Here is a 20,229-nt window from a genome sequence, read left to right on the forward strand (position 1 = left end):
GATGATGGCGGAGAAAGGTAAGGAGCAAGATGGGTGAGAATGGGGCATTTTACCCAGGGGAAGTCACTGGAGAGCAGCTGGCAGAAACTATAACTAATAACAAGTCAAGAAAGACATTTCAAGCTGTTGGCTGTGCCCTACATCGCTGTCACACACAATACACAATAAACTTGCTATGCTCAACAGACTTGAGGTCTTTGTTCACTTTTCGGGGGCTCGTGGAAATGAGAACAAAAGAGAAAGGATTTTAGACTACATTTTGGTCAAAATCAGAGCGCACACAAAAAGGGGCAACATGAAGACACAGGGACTGCAGTAATAATTTGATGCAGCCAGAAACCTAAGCAACGGTGACCATGTGACCATGAAACCTGCAGGCAGAGGTGCAAATCTTGCACAGGGCGTTGCTCTTCTATGGGAGGGGAAAACATGCAGCTGTACATTCTCAGGTGACCCTGGCTGACTCTGTAATCATAGTGCCTCCTCTTAGGGATGCTTGAGGATTAGTAAGATGAAGAAGAGGGGGTGCTCCTGAACACGAGAGGAGAGCTGCGTTCTTCACCGCTTCCTCCTTGCCCCGCAGGAGGTGTAGCTCAGCGGGCCACAAGGCAGAGCTCGTAGGTCGGGGGGATGTTGCCAAAGCCTGAGAGCTTGGGGGTGATATCGATGTCTGCAGGCGGCACCAGCGAGTGTAGAGAGAAGTTCTGAAGGGTGGAGGTGAAGTAGAGAAAGAGTTCCATGCGGGCCATGGCCTCGCCCAGGCAGATGCGCTTTCCTGGAGGCACAGGGGAGGGCAGAAGGAAGGGTCGCACCTGCACAGGTCATGGGGATGTCGGGGGTGTCTGGACTGACCACCCCACTGAGCCTCAGCTGCCTCATCGGCACCTCAGGGCTCATGACTGTGACTGCTTTATAAAGGGGTGTTACACAGGCTTAGTGGGTACCTATAGTTAGTGCTCAGCTAGGACCTGCTACTTCTCTGATGGCTGGGATTCCATCCCGTTCCAAGAGGGAATGGTTCTATAGGATCCATGAGTTTCAAGGTTGTGTTCATTTCAGTTACTCAAGGGTTTGTCAAATGCCTATTAGGTGCCAGACACTGGTGACAAAAAAAAGTGAAAACTCACCCTTAATAACACTTACTGTTTGTAAGCCACTCTTCCAATTGTTTGGAGGGATTAATCCCTGTTTCACAGATGGGAGCTGAAGTGACTCACCCAAGGCTCCACCATTTCTAAATGGTGGAGTGGAGTCCAGATTCCCAACCACCGTCCTGACTCCAGGTTCCAAATGACATACACTTTTTGTTGCTGTTGTTTTTTGTTTGTTTGAGACAGGGTCTTACTCTGTCACCCAGGCTGGAGTGCAGTGGCATGATCTCGGCTCACTGCAACCTCCGCCTCCCGGGTTCAAGTGATTTTTGTGCCTCAGCCTCCCTTGTAGCTGGGATTACAGGCGCCCGCCACCATGCCTGACTAATTTTTGAATTTTAGTAGAGACAGGGTTTCACCATGTTGGCCAGGCTGGTCTCGAACTCCTGGCCTCAAGTGATCCACCTGCCTCGGCTTCCCAAAGTGCTGGGATTACAGGTGTGAGCCACTGTGCCATGCCAACATACACTTAAAATGTTGCTGCATAAAGATTTTATGACATGAGTAGGCAAATGACTGTCTGTTGGGCAAATTTGCACTGCTGCTTGTGTTCATACAGCCTGCAATCTACGAATGCTTTTGGCATTTTAAAATGGTTGGGGAAAAAAGATTCTTTTGTGTTATATGAAGATAAAACAAAATTCAAATTTCAGTGTCCGTAAACAGTTTTTCAGGCTCACACACATGCTCATTCATTTACATATTGTCTATGGCTGCTTTCATAGATCAATGGCAAAGGTTCAGAGACTATCTGGCTGGAAAAATAGAAAATATGTCTTATTTTGTTCTTAACAGCCAGTTGGTTTATGCCCTGTTTAGTGCTATTACTGAGCCAACTTTTTTTTCTAATTATCAGAGTCAATCATTCTAATATTTACTAATTCTGGGATTCTAAAATGTTGTGGTTCTAAGATATAACCTTCAAATTCACATTGTGACTTGAACTTCAAATACAGACCAGTGGCAGGGGCGTGGATTTAGCACATGCCTGGAGGAAGTCAGACCAGAGAAACCTACCAGAGGAAAAAGGCACAAAGGCTTCATTCTTCTTGAAGCGGCCCTGCTCATCCAGAAAGTGCTGGGGATAGAAGGCATCTGGGTAGCAGAAGTATTTGGGGTCTTTGAGGACAGAGCCAAGCAGGGGAAATACGTCTGTGCCCTGGGGTGAAAATGGGGGCAGTTAGGAGAAATCAGTGTTGGGCTACAGACGTAGGGAACCAGGGAGAGAGAGGAGTGCCCTGGAAGGGAGGCAATGAGGGTGCAACCCCACCTTGGGCAGAAGGTAGCCTCGAAACTGAGTGTCCCGGATGACGTTGTGGGGGACACCCATGGGCACGATGTCTACCAGTCTCTGTATTTCATGGATGACGGCATCTGTGTAGGGCATCTTGACCCGGTCATCTACCCTTGGGAGCCGGTGTGGTCCAATCACCTGGTTAATCTCTTCATGGATCTTAGCTGGAAGGGGCCAGAAAATATAGCGGAGAACAGAGAAAAAATAAACAAAAGCAGGAGGTGTTTTTGCTAGGGAAGCCAGGACAAATCCTGCATTCCTAGCTCCAGCAGAAAGAGATCTCAAGTGAAAGCCAAGCATGTTTGCTCCCTTCTCTTTTTTTTTTTTTTTTAAACAGCCTGTCACCCAGGCTGGAGTGCAATGGCATGATCTCGACTCACTGCAACCTCCACCTCCCGGGTTCAAGTGATTTTTCTGCCTCAGCCTCCAGAGTAACTGGGATTACAGGCACCTGCCACCTGCCCGGTTAATTTTTGTATTTTTAATAGAGATGGGGTTTCACCATGCTGGTCAAGCTGGTCTCGAACTCCTGACCTCGTGATCCACCCACCTCGGCCTCCCAAAGTGCTGGGATTATAGGTGTGAGCCACCGCACCTGGCCTGTTTGGTCGCTTCTTTAACTTAACAACTGACACACTGGTGATGCTCAATTACTCATCAGACATCGGGAGACAGGCAGCTTGGAGTCCTGAACGCTGCCAGGACATTTGGTCTTTACTTAAAAGCACCAAAAAGCCATGGTCCCAGCTTGGCTCTCATACATGGGATTTTTACAAAATGGGAAAGAGGCATGCTAGGTGACTAGGACAGGGTTGACACAAATGACAAGCGGTTATGTGACTGATTAAGATCACCACTGGTGGAGTTACTCCTCTTCGCATTTTAGGGTTTAGGGATGAGTGACTTCACCTTCTATCTTCTTTTGGAGATGGAGTCTTCTCACTCTGTTTTCCAGGCTAGAGTGCAGTGGCAGGATCTCAGCTCACTGCAAGCTCCACCTCCCGGGTTCACACCATTCTCCTGCCTCAGCCTCCCGAGTAGTTGGGACTACAGGTGCCCGTCACTGCGCCCAGCTAATTTTTAAAATATTTTTAGTAGAGACAGGGTTTCACCGTGTTAGCCAGGATGGTCTTGATCTCCTGACCTCGTGATCCGCCCGCCTCGGCCTCCTAAAGTGCTGGAATTACAGGCGTGAGCCACCGCACCTGGCCTGTGTGACTTCACCTCTGAACTTGTGTTTCATCATCTTCAAAATGAGTGTGATAGTTGGACAAGGTCATAGAGTTGTAAACATTACATAAAGTCTGGTGTACAAGGAACTAGGACAGTGCTTGGCACAGAGAAGCATCCAGTAAATAGTTGATTTGATTTGATTTTTTTTTCTTTCTTTTTTTTTTTTAGACGGAGTCTTGCTCTGTCCCCAGGCTGGAGTGCAGTGGTGCAATCTTGGCTCACTGCAACTTCTGCCTCCTGGGATCAAATGATTCTCATGCCTCAGCCCCCCAGGTAGCTGGGATTACAGGTGTGCGCTACCACACCTGGCTACTTTTTGCATTTTTAATAGAGAAAAGGTTTCACCATGTTGGTAAGGCTGGTCTTGAAGTCCTGGCCTCAGCAATTTGCCCATCTCTGCCTCCCAAAGTGCTGGGATTACAGGCATGAGCCACCGCACCCAGCCTGATTATTTAGACCAGTGAAAGACAACTCAGACAATGGAGGTGACACTAGAAACATTTGAGTGGAAGTGTGTTAGCGTCTCTCATCTGCACCAGGAGAAATTCTTTGGCTTGTTTTGAATTGCATTATTAAAGAGAGGGGCCAAAACTGGGAATTTTCCTTAAGCAAGTAGTGAGTTCCTCATTACTAAAGTTACCCAAATGGACCAGATCATAATTTATTGGAGACAGATTCTATTTAACTTTGGCAGGGTGGTTGGCTCAATAATGGCCATCAAAGATAACCACCTTCAAGTCTCTAAAACCTAATGCCTGGAAGGCTATGTATATAAGGGTAACAAAAACACAAGAGAGACTTTGAAAATGCCAGTAAATTAAGAATCTTGAGATGAAAAGATTAGCCTGGGTTGTCGAGATTCGCCCTCAATATAATATCGTGTGTCTGTATAAGAGAGAAGCGGGAGAATCAGAGTTAGAAAAAAAAAATGTGAGGCTGGGCACAGCGGTTCACACCTGTAATCCCAGCATTTTGGAGGCCAAGGCAGGTGAGTTACCTGAGGTCAGGAGTTTGAGACCAGCCTGGCCAAGATGGTGAAGCCCTGTCTCTACTAAAACTACAAAATTAGTTGGGCGTGGGGTGGCACACACCTGTAATCCCAGCTATTTGGGAGGCTAAGGCAGGAGAATCGCTTGAACCCAGGAGGCAGAGGTTGCATGAGCTGAGATCACGCCACTGCACCGCAGCCTGGGCAACAGAGGAAGACTCTGTCTCCAAAAACAAAGAAAAAGAATAAAAGATGTGATGGATGCCAGAAGTAAACAGAGGTTTGAAGCAGCTACGCTGCTGGCTTTGAAGATGGAGGACAGAGTCGTGAAGCCAGGATTACAAGGAGTACAGCTTTAACATCTGGAAAAGGCAGAGAATCAGATAGTCCGTTGGTGTCAGCTAGTGAAAGCCTATTTGAACTTCTGAAATTCAGAACAGAAGGATAATATATTTGTGTTGTTTTAGACGACTAAGTTCCTGGTAATTTGTTACAGCAGCCACAGGCCGCAGACACCAAGTAGAAGATTAAGTTAAATCACCCCGTAAAGTTGGGGATTTCATGTTTCAAGTCCTGAAGTTCTAAAGGGTGAAGAGCCTGAGGCCGTGGGATTCTAAATTTTCAAGATGATGTCTTCTTTATGTTGGGAGGGGGAGGTACCAGATAGGCAGCTCAGGGTGGACTCACCTTCCACTTCAGGATGCTTCATTAACAGCAAGAATCCATAGCGCAGTGTAGAGCTCACCGTCTCCGTGCCAGCAAAGAAGAGGTTCAGAGTGGTGAGGACCAAGTTCTTGAGGTTGAATTCTGTATAAGGTTTATTTTTATCCTGAGAGTGAGGGGATAGTGAATGGAATCATTCTCTTCTGTCTTTAGTGTCTTTTTTTTTTTTTTTTTGACAGAGTCTCGCTCTGTTGCCCAGACTGAAGTGCAGTGGCATGATCCCATCTCACTGCAACCTCCACCTCCTGGGTTCAAGTGATTCTCCTGCCTCAGCCTCCCGAGTAGCTGGAGTTACAGGCACCCGCCACCATGCCCAGCTAATTTTGTGTGTGTGTGTACTTTTAGTAGAGATGGGGTTTCACCATGTTGGCCAGGCTGGTCTCAAACTTCTGATCTCAGTTGATAGGCCCACCTTGGCCTCCCAAAGTGCTGGGATTACAGGCGTGAGCCACTGCGCCTGGCCTATTGTGTTATTTTCTCATTGGTTTTATTGTCTATTGTATAGGGAGACAATAGGTGGGTAAACCAAGCGTGTCTGGGAGAGGACACAGTCAGAACAAAGGTCCTGCGGCAGGAACGTGCCTGATGTGTTAGAGGAACAGCAAGGCAGAAGCTGGGGTGGATGAGATGAAGTGAACAATAGGGAGGATGGGAGGAGAAGAATGTAGGATGCCTTGTAATATTTGAACATGTAGGGATAGTAGTGTATAGAATTTAAATTTCCAAAGGCAAAGATTCAATACTATAAAAATATAAATTTACAAATGTATAAAACTCTAAGAAATGATGATACAGAAGTATTAACCTTCTAAATTTCCATAGAAATGTAGAAATAGATATATATATCTATAGAGATATAGAAATAGAGACATATCTCTATACAGATATAGAATTAGAGATATATCTGTATACAACTTCAGAAGATTAATACTTCTGTATCATCATTTCTTAGAGTTTTATACATTTGTAAATTTATATTTTTATGTTATTGAACCTTTAATTTAAATTTAAACTCTGTGCCCTACTGTCCCTACAGGTTCAAATCTTTTAACTTTAACTTAAATGTTTAACTTAAACGTTAACTTAAATTTTAAACTTCAGAAAAGTTCTAGGTTTCTGAAATTCTAAGACTCAAAACTACAGTTGTAACTCTCTGGAATGTATAAGCTGTAAGATTTTAAGTTTCCAAGTTCCTAAATTTTCCAAATTCCTAAAATTTCTAGATTCAAAATCTGTTTTAAAGCTGTAACAGTTTATACTTTTACAGTTTCTATATTCATCTATAGATAAAAGTAAATGCTGTGAAATAATGCTTGTTTTGTTTTGTTTTGTCCTCAATGCTTGCAGATTGGTTGAAAGTTGCAGGGACTAGAGGTTGAGAAGTGAGAGGGAAGGACCAGGGGAAGAAGAGGAGGTACCTGGTGCATCTTGATGAGAAAGCAGTCAATGAAGTCCCGAGGGTTTTGGGGGTCAAAGGATGCTTCATTGATCTTGACCCTGGAGGCAATGAAGTCCTTGAGCTCTTCTACCAAGTAGTAGATGCGATTGTGTCTTCCTGGCAAATGCTGCATGATTCCAGAGTACATGTCATATAGCTGTGGGAATAGGCAAGGGGTCTTTGTCAGTGATGGGCGCCAGGGGCCAGCATGGGCTGAGTCTGGAGTTGGACAGCTGGACTCAAAATCCAGTGCTGGGTCTAAGAATCAGGTGAGGCCCTTTTGCTTCCCAGAAGTTGGGTCCTATTGAGACAGTAGTTCCCCCTTAACCCTGGTTTACCTTCCACCATTTCAGTTACGTGCAGTCAACTGCAGTCTAAAAATATCACATATAATAAGATATTTCGAGAGAGAAAGAGTACATTCACACAACTGTTGTTAGAATATGTTGTTATAATTGTTCTATTTTATTACTTATGAATGCCAGTCTCTTACTGCACTCAATTTATAAATTGAATTTTGTCATGATACATATATATCAGAAAAACTTAGTATCTACAGAATTGGGTACTATCCATGGTTTGAGGCATCCACCGGGGGTCTTGAACATATCCTCCAGCCATGAGGGGGAACTACTGTACTCACCTCCCAGGGGTGTGGGGAGGATCAAGTGGGGTATAGGAAGGTGCTAGTTAACTGGGGTTGGTGCATGGACAGAGAGGTGGTGGGGTGGGCACCTGTGCCCAGGGAGTGCTCATCTCAATGAAACTCTCATTGATCAACCGCAGCAGATTCAGGAACTGCTTGTCCTCATAGTCGAAGCGACTTCCGAAGACAACAGAACTGATGACGTTGGAAACAGTGCGGCTCAGCAAGAAGATGGGGTCGATGGGGGCACCTGGGCAGTAGAAATTGTTTATGTTGGAGGCAATGATCATGAATATGGGGTGTGGAGTCACAGTGATGCATCTGAGTCCCAGCTCTACTACTTAATTGCATGTGTGAGCCACTTCATTTTTGTGTTTTGGGTCTAGATTGACCAATCTGCAAATTGATTTGGGAACCGTTTCATTGACTCATGAGGATTCATTATCATTATCCATATAAAATAATTAGCACAATGCCTGGCATACAGTAAGCACTCAAGAAAAGCTAGTTGAGCTTAATCATTATTTTTTATTATTATTACTTAAATGTGTTGTTGTTAGAGACTCACATATTTGGGGAAAAGTGGGATAAGGGACACATTATAAAAGTTCCTGAATTCTGTCTAGCTGTACTGATGATTCCATTTGGGCAATTAGAAAAATCCTTCCCAGCCAGGTGCAGTGGCTCACGCCTGTAATCCCAGCACTTTGGGAGACCGAGGCAGGCAGATCACAAGATCAGGAGTTGGAGACCAGCCTGACCAACAGGGTGAAACCCTGTCTCTACTAAAAATACAAAAATTAGCCAGGTGTGGTGGCAGGCGCCTGTAATCCCAGCTACTCAGGAAGCTGAGGCAGGAGAATTGCTTGAAACTGGGAGGTGGAGGTTGCAGTGAGCCGAGATCGTGCCATTGCACTCCAGCCTGGGTGACAAGAGCAAGACTCTGTCTCAAAACAAAACAAAACAAAACAAAACAAAATCCTTCCCTTGCCCTCACCTACACCTTCTGTAAAACAAGATCAGTAGATCTGGGAAGAATTTCTCTAGAATAATGCACATATTCACAAATACACAATTTTATGAAAATTTCTGGGGTACATGGGCATTTGAAGCATTTATATAGACCTGTTAATCACCCATGTAGACCAGGCAAGGCGCCTTGGATGTAGAGAAAATGTGTCTCTATTTCTACCTCTTATCTATTTTTCTGGTTTTTTTTCAGCCTCTGTGTCTTTTCTCTATAGACCCCAGTGTTTCTAGACCTTATTTTTTGGTGGGACTGAACTCCTTTTAAAACATAATTAAATGAGTATAGGGTTTCAGATTTGCAAGATAAAAATGTTCAAAAGATTTTTTTCACAACATGAATATACTTAACACTACTGAACTGGACACTTAAAATGATGAATATGGTAACTTTTATATTACGTATTTTTTACCATAATACGGATATACAAATGTAATGAAATTTGAGCCTGTCTTCAAGAAAAGTCACAAAGTCACATGTCACCAAAATCTGCATAGGATATCAAGAGCTCACAGACAGCCTGAGATCCACTGATTAAAGTTTCTAGTAAGTGGTCTCTGAGGGTCTTCCATGTTAACTGTTTTTTTTTATTTTTGAGACAGTCTCACTGTGTCTCTCATACTGAAGTGCAGTGGCATGATCATAGCTCACTGCAGCCTTGAACTCCTGGGCTCAAGCAACCTCCAGCCTCAGCCCCACAGGCGGCTGATACTACAGGCATGTGCCACCATGCCCAGCTCATGTAAACTCTTAATATGGAAGCTGCCAGAAATCTTAGTGGATTCTTAATATTTTCCCTCTTCTTCCTTTCCAGACCTTTCTCCCACCAAAGTTCATCTTCTCATGACTCAGAGCTCCATAACCACCCAGTCACCTAGTGGTCCTCCCCCTTGTGGCCCCCATACCCTTGGTCTTCCGGAACTCCTCCAGTAGGTAGCTGGCCTCCTCCTGAATTCGCTCCTCAGTGCTCCGCTTTCCCATCCCGAAGTCCCGAAGGATGGTCAGGGAGAAGCGTCGGAGAATCCTCCATCGTTCTCCATTGGCCAGAGCTACACCTGCCAAGATCTCAGTCTCAGGCTTCTGCCTCCCTCCCCTTGCTGTGTTCAACTCTGTACTAGACAGTGATGGGGACAGATTATGAAAGCTCTAGACTCTGCTGTCAAGGAAGCCATTCTCAACCTTCAAGTCTCAATCAAGAGAGTAAGGTTCCCTCTCTGCAGGATCCTCAAAAAAAAAAAAAAAAGTCCAGACTGAGGTGGAGGAAAAGGGAATCAGTGTAGGAATGATAGGAGGAGATCAAAGAGTGTTTCTTACAGGAAGGAGAGGTGGAACTGGAAAAATAAATAAATAACTGAGTGAATGCATAGGAAGGTGGATGGTGGAGGGATGTATGGACAGAGTGCCATATAGAGTGCCCTGGAATGGGGATATTAATTCTATTTTCTATGTAATACTTGGATTCTCTGAACGTACACATATGTGTACACAGAAGCTCACACTTGTACATCGATATACCTACAGAAAAGGAGTTACCGTGTAGTAAGACACATTTAGAAATTACTAAATGTGTGGACTGATGAGAGTCTTAAACCAATTCACTAGATCTAATGAAATTATTTTGCTTTATTGATGAAGGAAGAGTTTATGACTGGAATGACGGATGGATGGATGGACAGACGGACGGACGGATGGATGGATGGATGGAAGACTTAATAGATGGGTGGATGGTTAATGGATGGATGGTTTGAGATAGATGGATAACGGTTGGAGAGTGGATAGATTGATAGATGTATGAATGATGAAAGCATTGATGAATGGATGGAATGATGGATAGATGAATACATAGAAAGTTAATTGACAGATGTATAGATAATAGAGTGAAAGATGTTTTTATAGAAAGAATAATGAATGGATTTTCTGATGAATATGGATCAATGGACAAAAGGAAGAAAAGGTAATAGGAACATAGATAGATAGATAGATAGATAGATAGACAGACAGTATGTGGTGAGTCTGCTTGGAATTGAAGGATGTGGGCAGATAGAGATGGATGCTTGGGAGAAAAAGATCTACCTAAGTGAAGAAGGCAGAGACCTATGGGTTAGGTATGTGTATGAGTATAGGAAGATGAGAAATAAGGTTGGCTATGAGAGCTTTAGTGGGTGCATAAAGAATATCACTAATCCGCCGGGCTTGGTAGCTCATGCCTGTAGTCCCAGCACTTTGGGAGGCTGAGACGGGTGGATCACCAGAGATTGGGAGTTGGAGACCAGCCTTTCCAACATGGAGAAACCCCGTCTCTACTAAAAATACAAAATTAGCCCTGCGTGGTGGCGCATGCCTATAATCCCAGCTACTCGGGAGGCTGAGGCAGGAAAATTGCTTGAACCTGGGAGGCAGAGGTTACAGTGAGCCAAGATCGTGCCGTTACACTCCAGCCTGGGTAACAAGAGTGAAAGTCCATCTCAAAAAAAAAAAAAAAAAAAAAAGAATATCACTAATCCATTAAAATAAGAGCAGAAATAACACAGAAGACAGTTTAGAGTCGGATGGCATAGGTTCAAAATAAAGTGATCCTACCACTTACTGTGTGACATTATCTAACCTTTAGCTTAGCTTTTTTTTTTTTTTTGAGACAGAGTTTCACTCTTGTTGCCCAAGTTGGGGTACAATGGTGTGATCTCAGCTCACTATAACATCTGCCTCCCGGGTTCAAGCGATTCTCCTGCCTCAGCCTCCCGAGTAGCTGGGATTACAGGCATGCGCCACCACACCCAGCTAATTTTTATTTTTAGTTTTTAGTAGAAACGAGGTTTCACCATGTTAGCCAGGCTGGTCTCAAACTCCTGACCTCAGGTGATCCACCCCCCGCCCAGCCTCCCAAAATGCTGGGATTACAGGCATAAGCCACCACACCCGGCCTATCTTAGCTTTTTCATTGACAACATTAGTATAATGTTAACAGCTCTCCTAAGGGAGTCAATGCAGTAAGTCATGTGGACTACTTACCAAAGAACCTGGCATATAGGGAGTGCATTGCAGTCATTTCTGGTCTTATTGTTTTTGTTGTTGTTGCTACCTACCATGACCTTGGAAGTTTTGCTCTATTGAAGCCAGTTCTCCACGGCCACTGAACTCATCCGCTTGGTCTACCAAGGCTTCCTTCACTGCTTCGTGTCCACATAAAACCACCACTGGCCGGGGACCCATGTACACAGTGAACACAGTGCCGTATTTCTCCCTGAGCTTGGAGTGAAGGAAAACACAGTAGGAGGGGCTGATTGGAGTACCAAGCATAGGCCAATTGAGGATTTTAGAGGATGGCGATTTCAGAGGGATATAAACATGGTACTAAGGAACCAAGGTAAATCTGGGCTTGGAAGGAATACTGGGAAAGAGGCATGGAAGTCTTGGCTCCTGTCACCCTTGGCAAAAGCTCATCCCTCCCCGCAAGACTTACTGTCTGCATCTCTAAAATAATGGACCTGGATTTGATGAATTCTAAGATTCATACTTCTCTCTCTGAAATGTTAAATTTCTAGAATCTTAAGACTTCATGATACCAACTCTCAAAGTGCTAAGACAACCTGAGTCAAAGAGTCCTTGTGTTTAAAAATATAATGTACTGTGATTCCAAAGTCCTGAGATCATGAAAATCTTATCTCAATGTACTGAGAATGTGTGTTTCCAATATTTTAGGATTCTGAAATTTCAGAATTCTAAGATTTGCAAAGTCTGTGTTTCTGAGAGTCTGTCTTTAGAAGTCATAAGGTTCTATGTGAATCTGGCTATAGGATTAGTTGCTTTTAGCCCTATTAGAGGAGACAGACAGACTCACCTTCATGAAAGACTGAAACGTAGCGTCAGTTCTAACTTGCAGCAGGTTCCCCAGGAAAGGAATTGGTGTAGGACCTGGGGGCAGCTTTCCTGCCTTATTCATTCGTTTCCAGGCAATGAGGATGAGCAGGCAAGACAAGCAAAGTGCCAGAAAGATGGTGACAGCCCCTCCCATCTCCATGGTGCCAGGTCAACAGGTTCTGTCCTGGGCACCAGATCCTGCCTAAATAGGTCCTGGAGATCAGCTTATACCGAAATCTGAACACCCTGGGATTCAAGTTTTCCGGGTTTGAATGTCATTGGAGAAGAGATTGCTTTATATGGGAGGTGGTTATATAACCTATAATCTCCCACCTGAGTAAGGGTAGATTGAATTCACAAAGGGAAATCTTCTGGGGCCATTCCCCTTTCTTCAAATTTCCAGTCTCTCTGTTCTTCTCTCTCAGCTCAACAGAATTGAACAGAATTTTTTGGTGGGGTGTAAGAGGCAGATTATTACCTTTTTAGGCTATTGATTTTAGGATCCAGACAATCTGAGTACAAGCGGCAGCTTTGTCTTTTCTTCACTGGGCAAGTCACTTAACCTCTGGGACTTGTTTCTCCATCTATCAAATAGGGAAACCATGTTGTTTTATTTTATTTTATTTTGTTTTATTTTTTTGAGACAGATTATCACTCTGTCACCCAGGCTGGAGCATAGTGGCGTGATCTCATTTCACTACAACTTCTGCCTCCCAGGTTCAAGCAATTCTCATGCCTCAGCCTCCCAAGTAGCTAGGACTACAGGTGCACACCACTATGCCCAGCTAATTTTTGTATTTTTCTAGAGATGCGGTTTCACCATGTTGGCCAGGCTAGTCTCGAACTCCTGGCCTCAAGTGATCCACCCCAATCAGCCTCCCAAAGTGCTGGAATTACAGGCGTGAGCCACCGCAGCTGGCAGACCATGTTGTTTTAGAAAGTCTTGATAGACAACAAGGAAAACTCTTTGTTCATTATTTAATTAAGGATAACCTTAATTAATCGGTTATTAGATTTTTTTAATTGACACATAATAATTGTACATATTTGTGGTATATATATGTACATAATAATTGTACATATGTGTGATGTTTTGATACATGTATGCAATGTATAACAATCAAATTCGGGTAATTATTGTATCCATTACTGAGACATTGTCATTTCTTTGTGGTAAGAACATTCAAAATCCTCTCTTCTAACTATTTTGAAATATGCAATGTATTATTGTTAACTATAGCCAGCCACCCTACTGTATAATGGAACACTAGAATGTTAATACGGAAAGTAAGCTGAAGATTTAGAAAACAAAAGAAATAAATCAATTGAAAGGGTTTTGTTCAAAGAGTTCTTGTTTTCTACTCAAGTTAATGTTAAATAACAATAATCAAAGATTACCTGTGTTGGTGTATCAGAAATTTGCTGTATCAAATTTAAAAAAAGAAAAAAAAGAACTTTGCTGTAGTGTGTGTCAGTGTGTGTGTGTGTGTGTGTGTTTTGAAAGTCTAAGGTGTAGAGATCACCTCTGAACCCCAGTCTCTGGAGGGGAGCGTCTTAATGATTTAAAAAGTGATTAACTACCTTTTCTGCACCAAATATTTTCAAAGCCTTATTGTCCTGAAATGAACTTCCTGGATATTATATCCTACCCTCAAGTACTATTTAACAAAATTCAATGTCCTTTTCATGCGACTGTATTCTCAGACTTGGAAACTGAATCCCTCAAGGTATCTGTAGGTTTGGGGAATGGGGTTTGGCTGGCTGAGCTGAGGCATCCTGTGTCCAGAAGTGGTGGAAATTCTGGGAAAGCTGAGTGACTCACACACAGTGCCACCTTTTGTCTCTTGGATCTGCTGCTAGAATGTCTTTCTTGGAGTAGAGACTCAGCTTAGCCCATCTCCTTTGACTCCCTTAGCTTTCACCTTCCCATCCCATTCTGATCCTCACCCCCCAGCACTTAACACCCATTCAGGACTAACCTCTTAACCATCTTGTGGTGGTGGCATGTGTGTGGTGATGGTGGTTGGTTGTGAGTCTGGTTTTCCTATTCAGACAGGAAGGGAGAGAGCAAGTACTCTTAGAACAGCTCCCTTCACCATCCCACCTCCAGACAGGAAGCCAGGAATGGAGGAACTTGAACTAAAGTTCAGCTGGAGTTCAGTGGTGTGATCTTGGCTCACTGCAACCTCTGCCTTCCAGGTGCAAGCGATTCTCCTGCCTTAGCCTCCCGAGTAGCTGGGATTACAGGCGTGTGCCACCACACCCGGCTAATTTGTTTTTTTAGTAGAGATGGGGTTTTGCCAGGTAGGCCAGGCTGGTCTTGAACTCCTGACCTCAAGTGATCCACCTGCCTGGCCTCCCAAAGTGCTGGGATTACAGGCATGAGCCACTGCGCCCAACCAAATTTTTTTAATTTGCCACTTTGTGCCAGGCACGGATGGAGCTGTGTGCTTGACAAGCAGGGTATCCTCTAATCCAAACAACCAGCTTGCAAGGAAGGGCATGTTAAATAGTCAGAGATGATTCAGGTCACCCTAAAACAAATATTCTTATAACCTGAAGCTGCTGGATAAACTTTTTTTTTTAAACTCTGTGTAATACCTTTCATACGGAGGGGAAAGGCATTCAGATGTTTCAGGTGCTTGGAGGTATAGCTCTCATTGTCATCTGGTTTGATATATTAAATTCATATATGACTGTATTTGAGAAAAGGTTCATATTTCAGAGGCACCTAGATGTCTCCCAATATTTGTTTTCCCTGTCTTCCATAGTAATAGAATTCTATCCTGCGACATGATTATCTAGAGTTAAAAACTACATTTCCCAAGCTCCCTTGCCGCTGCGTATGGCCGTGTAGCCAAGTTCTGACCAATGAGAAGTGAGTGAAAGTGATGCATGCAACTTTCAGTTTATGCTTTTAGAGGGAGGGGCAAGGTTTCCTTCCAGAATATTTCCTCTTTCTGGCTAACTGGGATAGCAAGAGCAACAACTTAGGAAGGAGCAGCAACAACATGGAAGGAGCCTGGGTCTTTGATATCAGTGAACTGCCCGATGAGCTCTGGGTTGCTTATGCAGAGCCATTAAGTGTAAGAAAATTAAATTTCCACCGGGCACAGTGGCTCATACCTGTAATCCCAGCACTTTGGGAGACCAAGGCAGGTGGATCACTGGAGGTCAGGAGTTCAAGACCAGGCTGGCCAACATGGTGAAACCCCATCTCTACTAAAAATGCAAAAATTAGCCGGGCGCGGTGGCACACACCTGTAATCCCAACTACTCGGGAAGCTGAGGCAGGGGAATCGCATGAACCTGGGAGGCCGAGGTTGCAGTGAGCCCAGAAGGTGCCACTGCATTCCAGCCTGGGTGACAGAACGAGACTCCATTTTCAAAAAATAAAGAAAGAAAGAAAATTAAATTTCCATCTTATGTAAGCCCCTTTAAACCACTGTTTTGGGTCTTTGTTATAGCAGTTAACCTATATCTTGGGAAATTTGGCTTCTATGAAAAATGCTTGAAAAATCATTGAACCAAGATAAGTGCTTGTTGCCTTCTTTTTTATTGTCGTGTCTGAGTACCACCCATATATGAATTTAATGTTTCTTTAATTGACTCTCCTTTTTAAGAACTTAAATTCATTAAGATGGAACTTGGTATTTCTCCCTTTAATGGAAAATTAGCTATTTTCTATCATAACTAGAAAATACCTGTGTATTAGTTATCTAATACTACATAACAAAACAGCTCAACACTTAGAGGCTTAAGACAACAACGATTTGTTATTTCCCACAGTTTCTGTGTGTCAATGTAATTTAATGCCATACTCTCCCACATCCATGGGGAAGTCTTCCTGGTACTCATACCTGCCCCCAACTTCTTTTCTGCATCTCCTTTCACTCTTAAACTCAAGCTTGGGGTTCAAGTCTAAACACAGCATGTCAGAGCTTGAAGAGGTCTCAGAAATATTATTAGTTCAGAGTTTCTCAAAAGGTATAAAATGCATAATGTGACCCAATGTATACCCATGGAGTATAAATCATCAGTTGTGAGATACTGCAAGATTCCTTGTAAGGAGGATGTATGTATGGATTTGAATATTACAGATGATGATAATAAACATATTTAACAACCAGGGCAGCACAAACATTGTCTGAAGATGGAGTAGGGTCCTAGAGGCCTCTGTAGTTGTTGAATTATGGGACTATTGGTAAGAGTGGTCCTGGAGAAGTGGCTGAATTTCCCATTTACCAACTGCTCTCGTTTGGATGTTTGTCCCTGCAAACCTCACATTGAAATTTGATCCCCAATATTGGAGGTGGAAATTAATGGGAAGTGTTTGGTTCATGATCCAGGAGTTACCTGATGTCCTCCTCATGGTAATGAATGGGTTCTTGCTCTATTAGTTACCATGAGAGCTGGTTGTTTAAAAGAATTTGGCCATACCCTCTGACTCTTGCTTCTTCTCTCACTATGTGATCCCTGCACATGCTGGCTCTACTTTGCCTTCTGCTATGAGTAGAAGCAGCCTGAAGCCCTCACCAGAAGCAGATGCTGGTGCCATGCTTCTTGTACAGCCGGCAGGACTGTGAGCCAAATAAATCTCTTTTTATTATAAATTACTCAGCCACAGATATTCGGTAATAACAACACTAAACAAACTAAAACACCAACCTCTATCAAAAGATGCTCTAATAGTCCAGGTGTGTTGGCTCACACCTGTAATCCCAGCACTTTGGGAGGCTGAGATGGGTAGATTGCTTGAGGTCAGGAGTTTGATACCAGCCTGGCCAACATGATGAAATCCCATCTCTACTAAAAATAAAGAATTAAAAAAAAAAAAAAAACTAGCTCGGCATGGTGGTGGGCGCCTGTAATCCCAGCTACTCAGGAGGCTGAGGCAGGAGAATCACTTGAATCTAGGAGACAGAGGTTGCAGTGAGCCAAGATTGCGCCACTGCACTTCAGCCTGGGCAACAGAGCCAGACCCTGTCTCAAAAAAAAAAAAAAAAAGGCAGTAATAACTCGTAGGACCACACCTGTGTACGTGTGCTGAATTTTGTCCTTAGGCATTGTCCTTAAGAAGTTTCCTTCTTCCCAGGACAGGGGCTTCATCAGGGCTCAATGCAGAACATGCAGGTGAGGGGCAGGGCACGGTGAACCTGGCAGAAGAGCTGATTATTAAATGTTCAGTAATGACGTGAGCTTATTATGAAATAGTCATTATTAATTAAATTATGCAAACTTAAAATGGAATATATTATACTTTTAAAAGAAGGTAATAAGTACTCAAGGCTGATCACATCCTAATTATTTTACTAGAGTTTACCGTTATCTGTGCTCTTGAGATCGTTTATGTCTATTTGTGTCTGTATGGTGAAAATACCATATGATGGTATGGTTTTGCACATCTCTTCCCAACTCCATGTTCAGTGACACCACCTTGGCCGGTTGTTTGAAATTGGCCATAGTGAATGCATGCACAGCACAGCAATCAGAAAACTCTACAAATGAGGTCATTTTTTCCCAAGAGCCAGCTGATAAACATTTACCAGCACACCCCTGTGGGTGCTTTTCCAAAGCTGAAGATCTGGGCTTGGGATGATGTCAGCAGGTGCCCAAGGGAGAGTGGGGGAAGTTTTTCAGGAACTCAGTGACATCAAGAGGAATTCTATGTGGGTTGGGATCCCTGTGGAAGTCTCCACCTCCCTTTGAGCAAAGGAGATGGAAGAGAAAGCTAGGTTGGAGTTCAGCTGGCTGTAGTGTTCACGTCTTGGATAATGGCATGCGGGGAGCACCCTATGACTTTGGAGACTGACAGACATGAAGACCATAGAAAAAGTAAGCTTCCCTCTGTGAGCCTTTTTTCAATCTGTGTTTGGGGGATGATAACAATAGTACCTTCTGTGTAGCGTTGTTCGGGGTTGGTGATAACGTGCATCGAAGGCCCTTAGCACAGACTTTGCTTGGCACATGCTCAACCAGTGGAAGGCTTTTAGCATGACTAAATGGTTGTAAAATGGAATGATCCTAAGAGTCCCTGAAAATGAGGCCTTGGACACTATCTGTGTCTCAGTTTCCCCATCTGGAAAATGGGACAAATGGTTGTGTTGATCTTCTGAGGTATTTGGGACAATTCAATGAGTTGTGACACAGAGCAAGCATTTAATAAGTGTTTGCTAATATGAAAATTAGAATTCTGCTGCGACAGTGGAGCTGGGACCAGGAAAAGCTGAGTGGAGAAAGGATATTCTTCCCCTTCACCATCAAAACCTGGGCAAATCTGTTGGTTTCCTCTTGGCTGCAGTAGAAGGGAGTGTAGCTAGAATTGGACATTTTCTTCTAAGGAGGCAAAATAAGTGTGTCCAGGAGATCTTCATGGGTAGTCTAAGAAGACCCATTATGGGCAGTGTTTTATGGGATGGTTCCAGGACTGAGCTAAACAGCCTCCCCAAGCTGGCATTTTCCTAAGATTATGCTATTCTCAGAATCTATTGTTCTAATGTTTGGGGATTCCAGAATTCTGTGATTTTTAAGTTTTCAATACTATGTGGATTCTTCCAGTTGGGAGTGGGGTGCAGCTTTAGGAAAGTAAGGAGCTGAGGAGGGAGAGGCAGTCTCACCAACATCCACCTCCTCCTGGATGTTTTTATCAGGAGCAAAAAGGTAAAGTCAGTGCACAGTTTTGGTTGCTCTAGGTCCCAACGCAAAACAAATGTGTGGAGTCCTAGGAACCAAATTTTAGGGGCCTGAAGGTGGTACCTGGATCATTCTTCTCTTGGGGAGTGCCATCATTTCCAAGAGGCTGAAGAAGAGATTTGGAGCCAACGAACAAGACATAGAATTTATTGAAGACTTACATATACGGTGGTCCCAGAGCGGCCACCTGGACAGGAAAACCACTAACGTGTGTAAAAAGCATATGGTTTATACAGGATTGTCACTTAGCAAGCTCCACCTAGCAACCTCCATTTAAGCCAAAACAAAGAGCCTTGATCCCTTGTATGACCTGCATTACAACAAATGGGCCAGGGGTTCAGATGTCCTTCGCAGATATGGAGTGAATCTCTGGGTTGGCCACTCCCTTATTTCTTAGCTCAGAAATCCCAACTTACATTCTTCCTAGACCATTCTCAGGGTATGCTTGAGATATTGCTGTCAAGTATGTCTTCCATACATAGGGCTGAGAAAAATTATTCAAAACATGGCAATAAGGTAAAACTGATTATGGGATGTTTTAAAGTCAAGTTAAGCATATTTTCTAACAAGCCCACTTAAAGGTAATTTCATTCCAAAATGGAATGTCTCCTTGTTTGCACAATTAATTAGTGTCTAAGCTTTTTTAACTTTTATTTTAGCTTCAGGGGTACATGTACAGGATTTATTATATAGGTAAGTTGCATGTCATGGGGTTTGGTGCACAGATTATTTCGTCACCCAGGTAATAAGCACAGTACCCAATAGGTAGTTTTTTGATCCTCACCGTCCTACCACCTTTAAACCTCAAATAGGTCCCAGTGTTCTATTGTTCCCATCTTTGTGTCCGTACGTTCTCAATGCTTAGCTCCCACTTACAAGTGAAAACAAGAAGTATTTGGTGTTTTGTTCCTGTGTTACTTTGCTTGGGATAAAGGCCTCTAGTTTCATCCATGTTGCTGCAAAGGACATGATCTCATTCTTTTTATGGCAGTGTAGTGCTCCATGGTGCATATGTGCCTCATTTTATTTATCCAGTCTACCATTGATAAGCATTTAGGTTGATTCCATGTGTTTGCTATTGTGAATAGTGCTGCAATGAACATACAGCACTATTTATCTATTTTTATGGTAGAATGATTTATATTCCTATGAGTAGAGACCCAATAATGGTATTGCTG

The 20,229-nt window shown here is 43.4% G+C and overlaps 2 protein-coding genes across 2 annotated transcripts in view; one reads left to right on the top strand and one right to left on the bottom strand.

The window, feature by feature from the left end:
- Nucleotides 1-409: 409 nt before the first annotated feature.
- Nucleotides 410-12,518, bottom strand: LOC456053 (cytochrome P450 2G1). Its single transcript, XM_016934449.2, has 9 exons — nucleotides 12,339-12,518; nucleotides 11,584-11,746; nucleotides 9,406-9,555; nucleotides 7,563-7,723; nucleotides 6,808-6,984; nucleotides 5,354-5,495; nucleotides 2,422-2,609; nucleotides 2,169-2,310; nucleotides 410-775 (listed from the first exon to the last, which is right to left on the bottom strand). Exons 1-9 carry the CDS (start codon nucleotides 12,516-12,518, stop codon nucleotides 594-596), a joined length of 1,485 nt encoding a protein of 494 aa, XP_016789938.2. The 3' UTR covers nucleotides 410-593.
- Nucleotides 12,519-15,369: 2,851 nt separating this feature from the next.
- The window catches only part of LOC101058187 (cytochrome P450 2A13), a 29,242-nt gene continuing 24,382 nt past the window's right edge, over nucleotides 15,370-20,229 (top strand). Inside the window, exon 1 of the mRNA XM_054672926.2 lies at nucleotides 15,370-15,444. Coding sequence (XP_054528901.1) covers nucleotides 15,370-15,444 — 75 coding nt within the window. The remainder of the gene's footprint in view (nucleotides 15,445-20,229) is intronic.

Source organism: Pan troglodytes, chromosome 20 (assembly GCF_028858775.2).
Source record: "Pan troglodytes isolate AG18354 chromosome 20, NHGRI_mPanTro3-v2.0_pri, whole genome shotgun sequence".
Lineage (NCBI taxonomy): Eukaryota > Metazoa > Chordata > Mammalia > Primates > Hominidae > Pan > Pan troglodytes.

Bases quoted from the DNA above. Each gene is read 5' to 3' on its own strand.
- LOC456053 (XM_016934449.2), bottom strand. From the start codon at position 12,518: ATGGAGATGGGAGGGGCTGTCACCATCTTTCTGGCACTTTGCTTGTCT. The intron at 5,496-6,807 runs GTACCTCCTCTT...CCTCACTCTCAG, and splicing joins TTCTCATCAAGATGCACCAG to GATAAAAATAAACCTTATAC. The intron at 776-2,168 runs GTAGGTTTCTCT...CTGTGCCTCCAG, and splicing joins CTTTGTGCCTTTTTCCTCTG to GAAAGCGCATCTGCCTGGGC.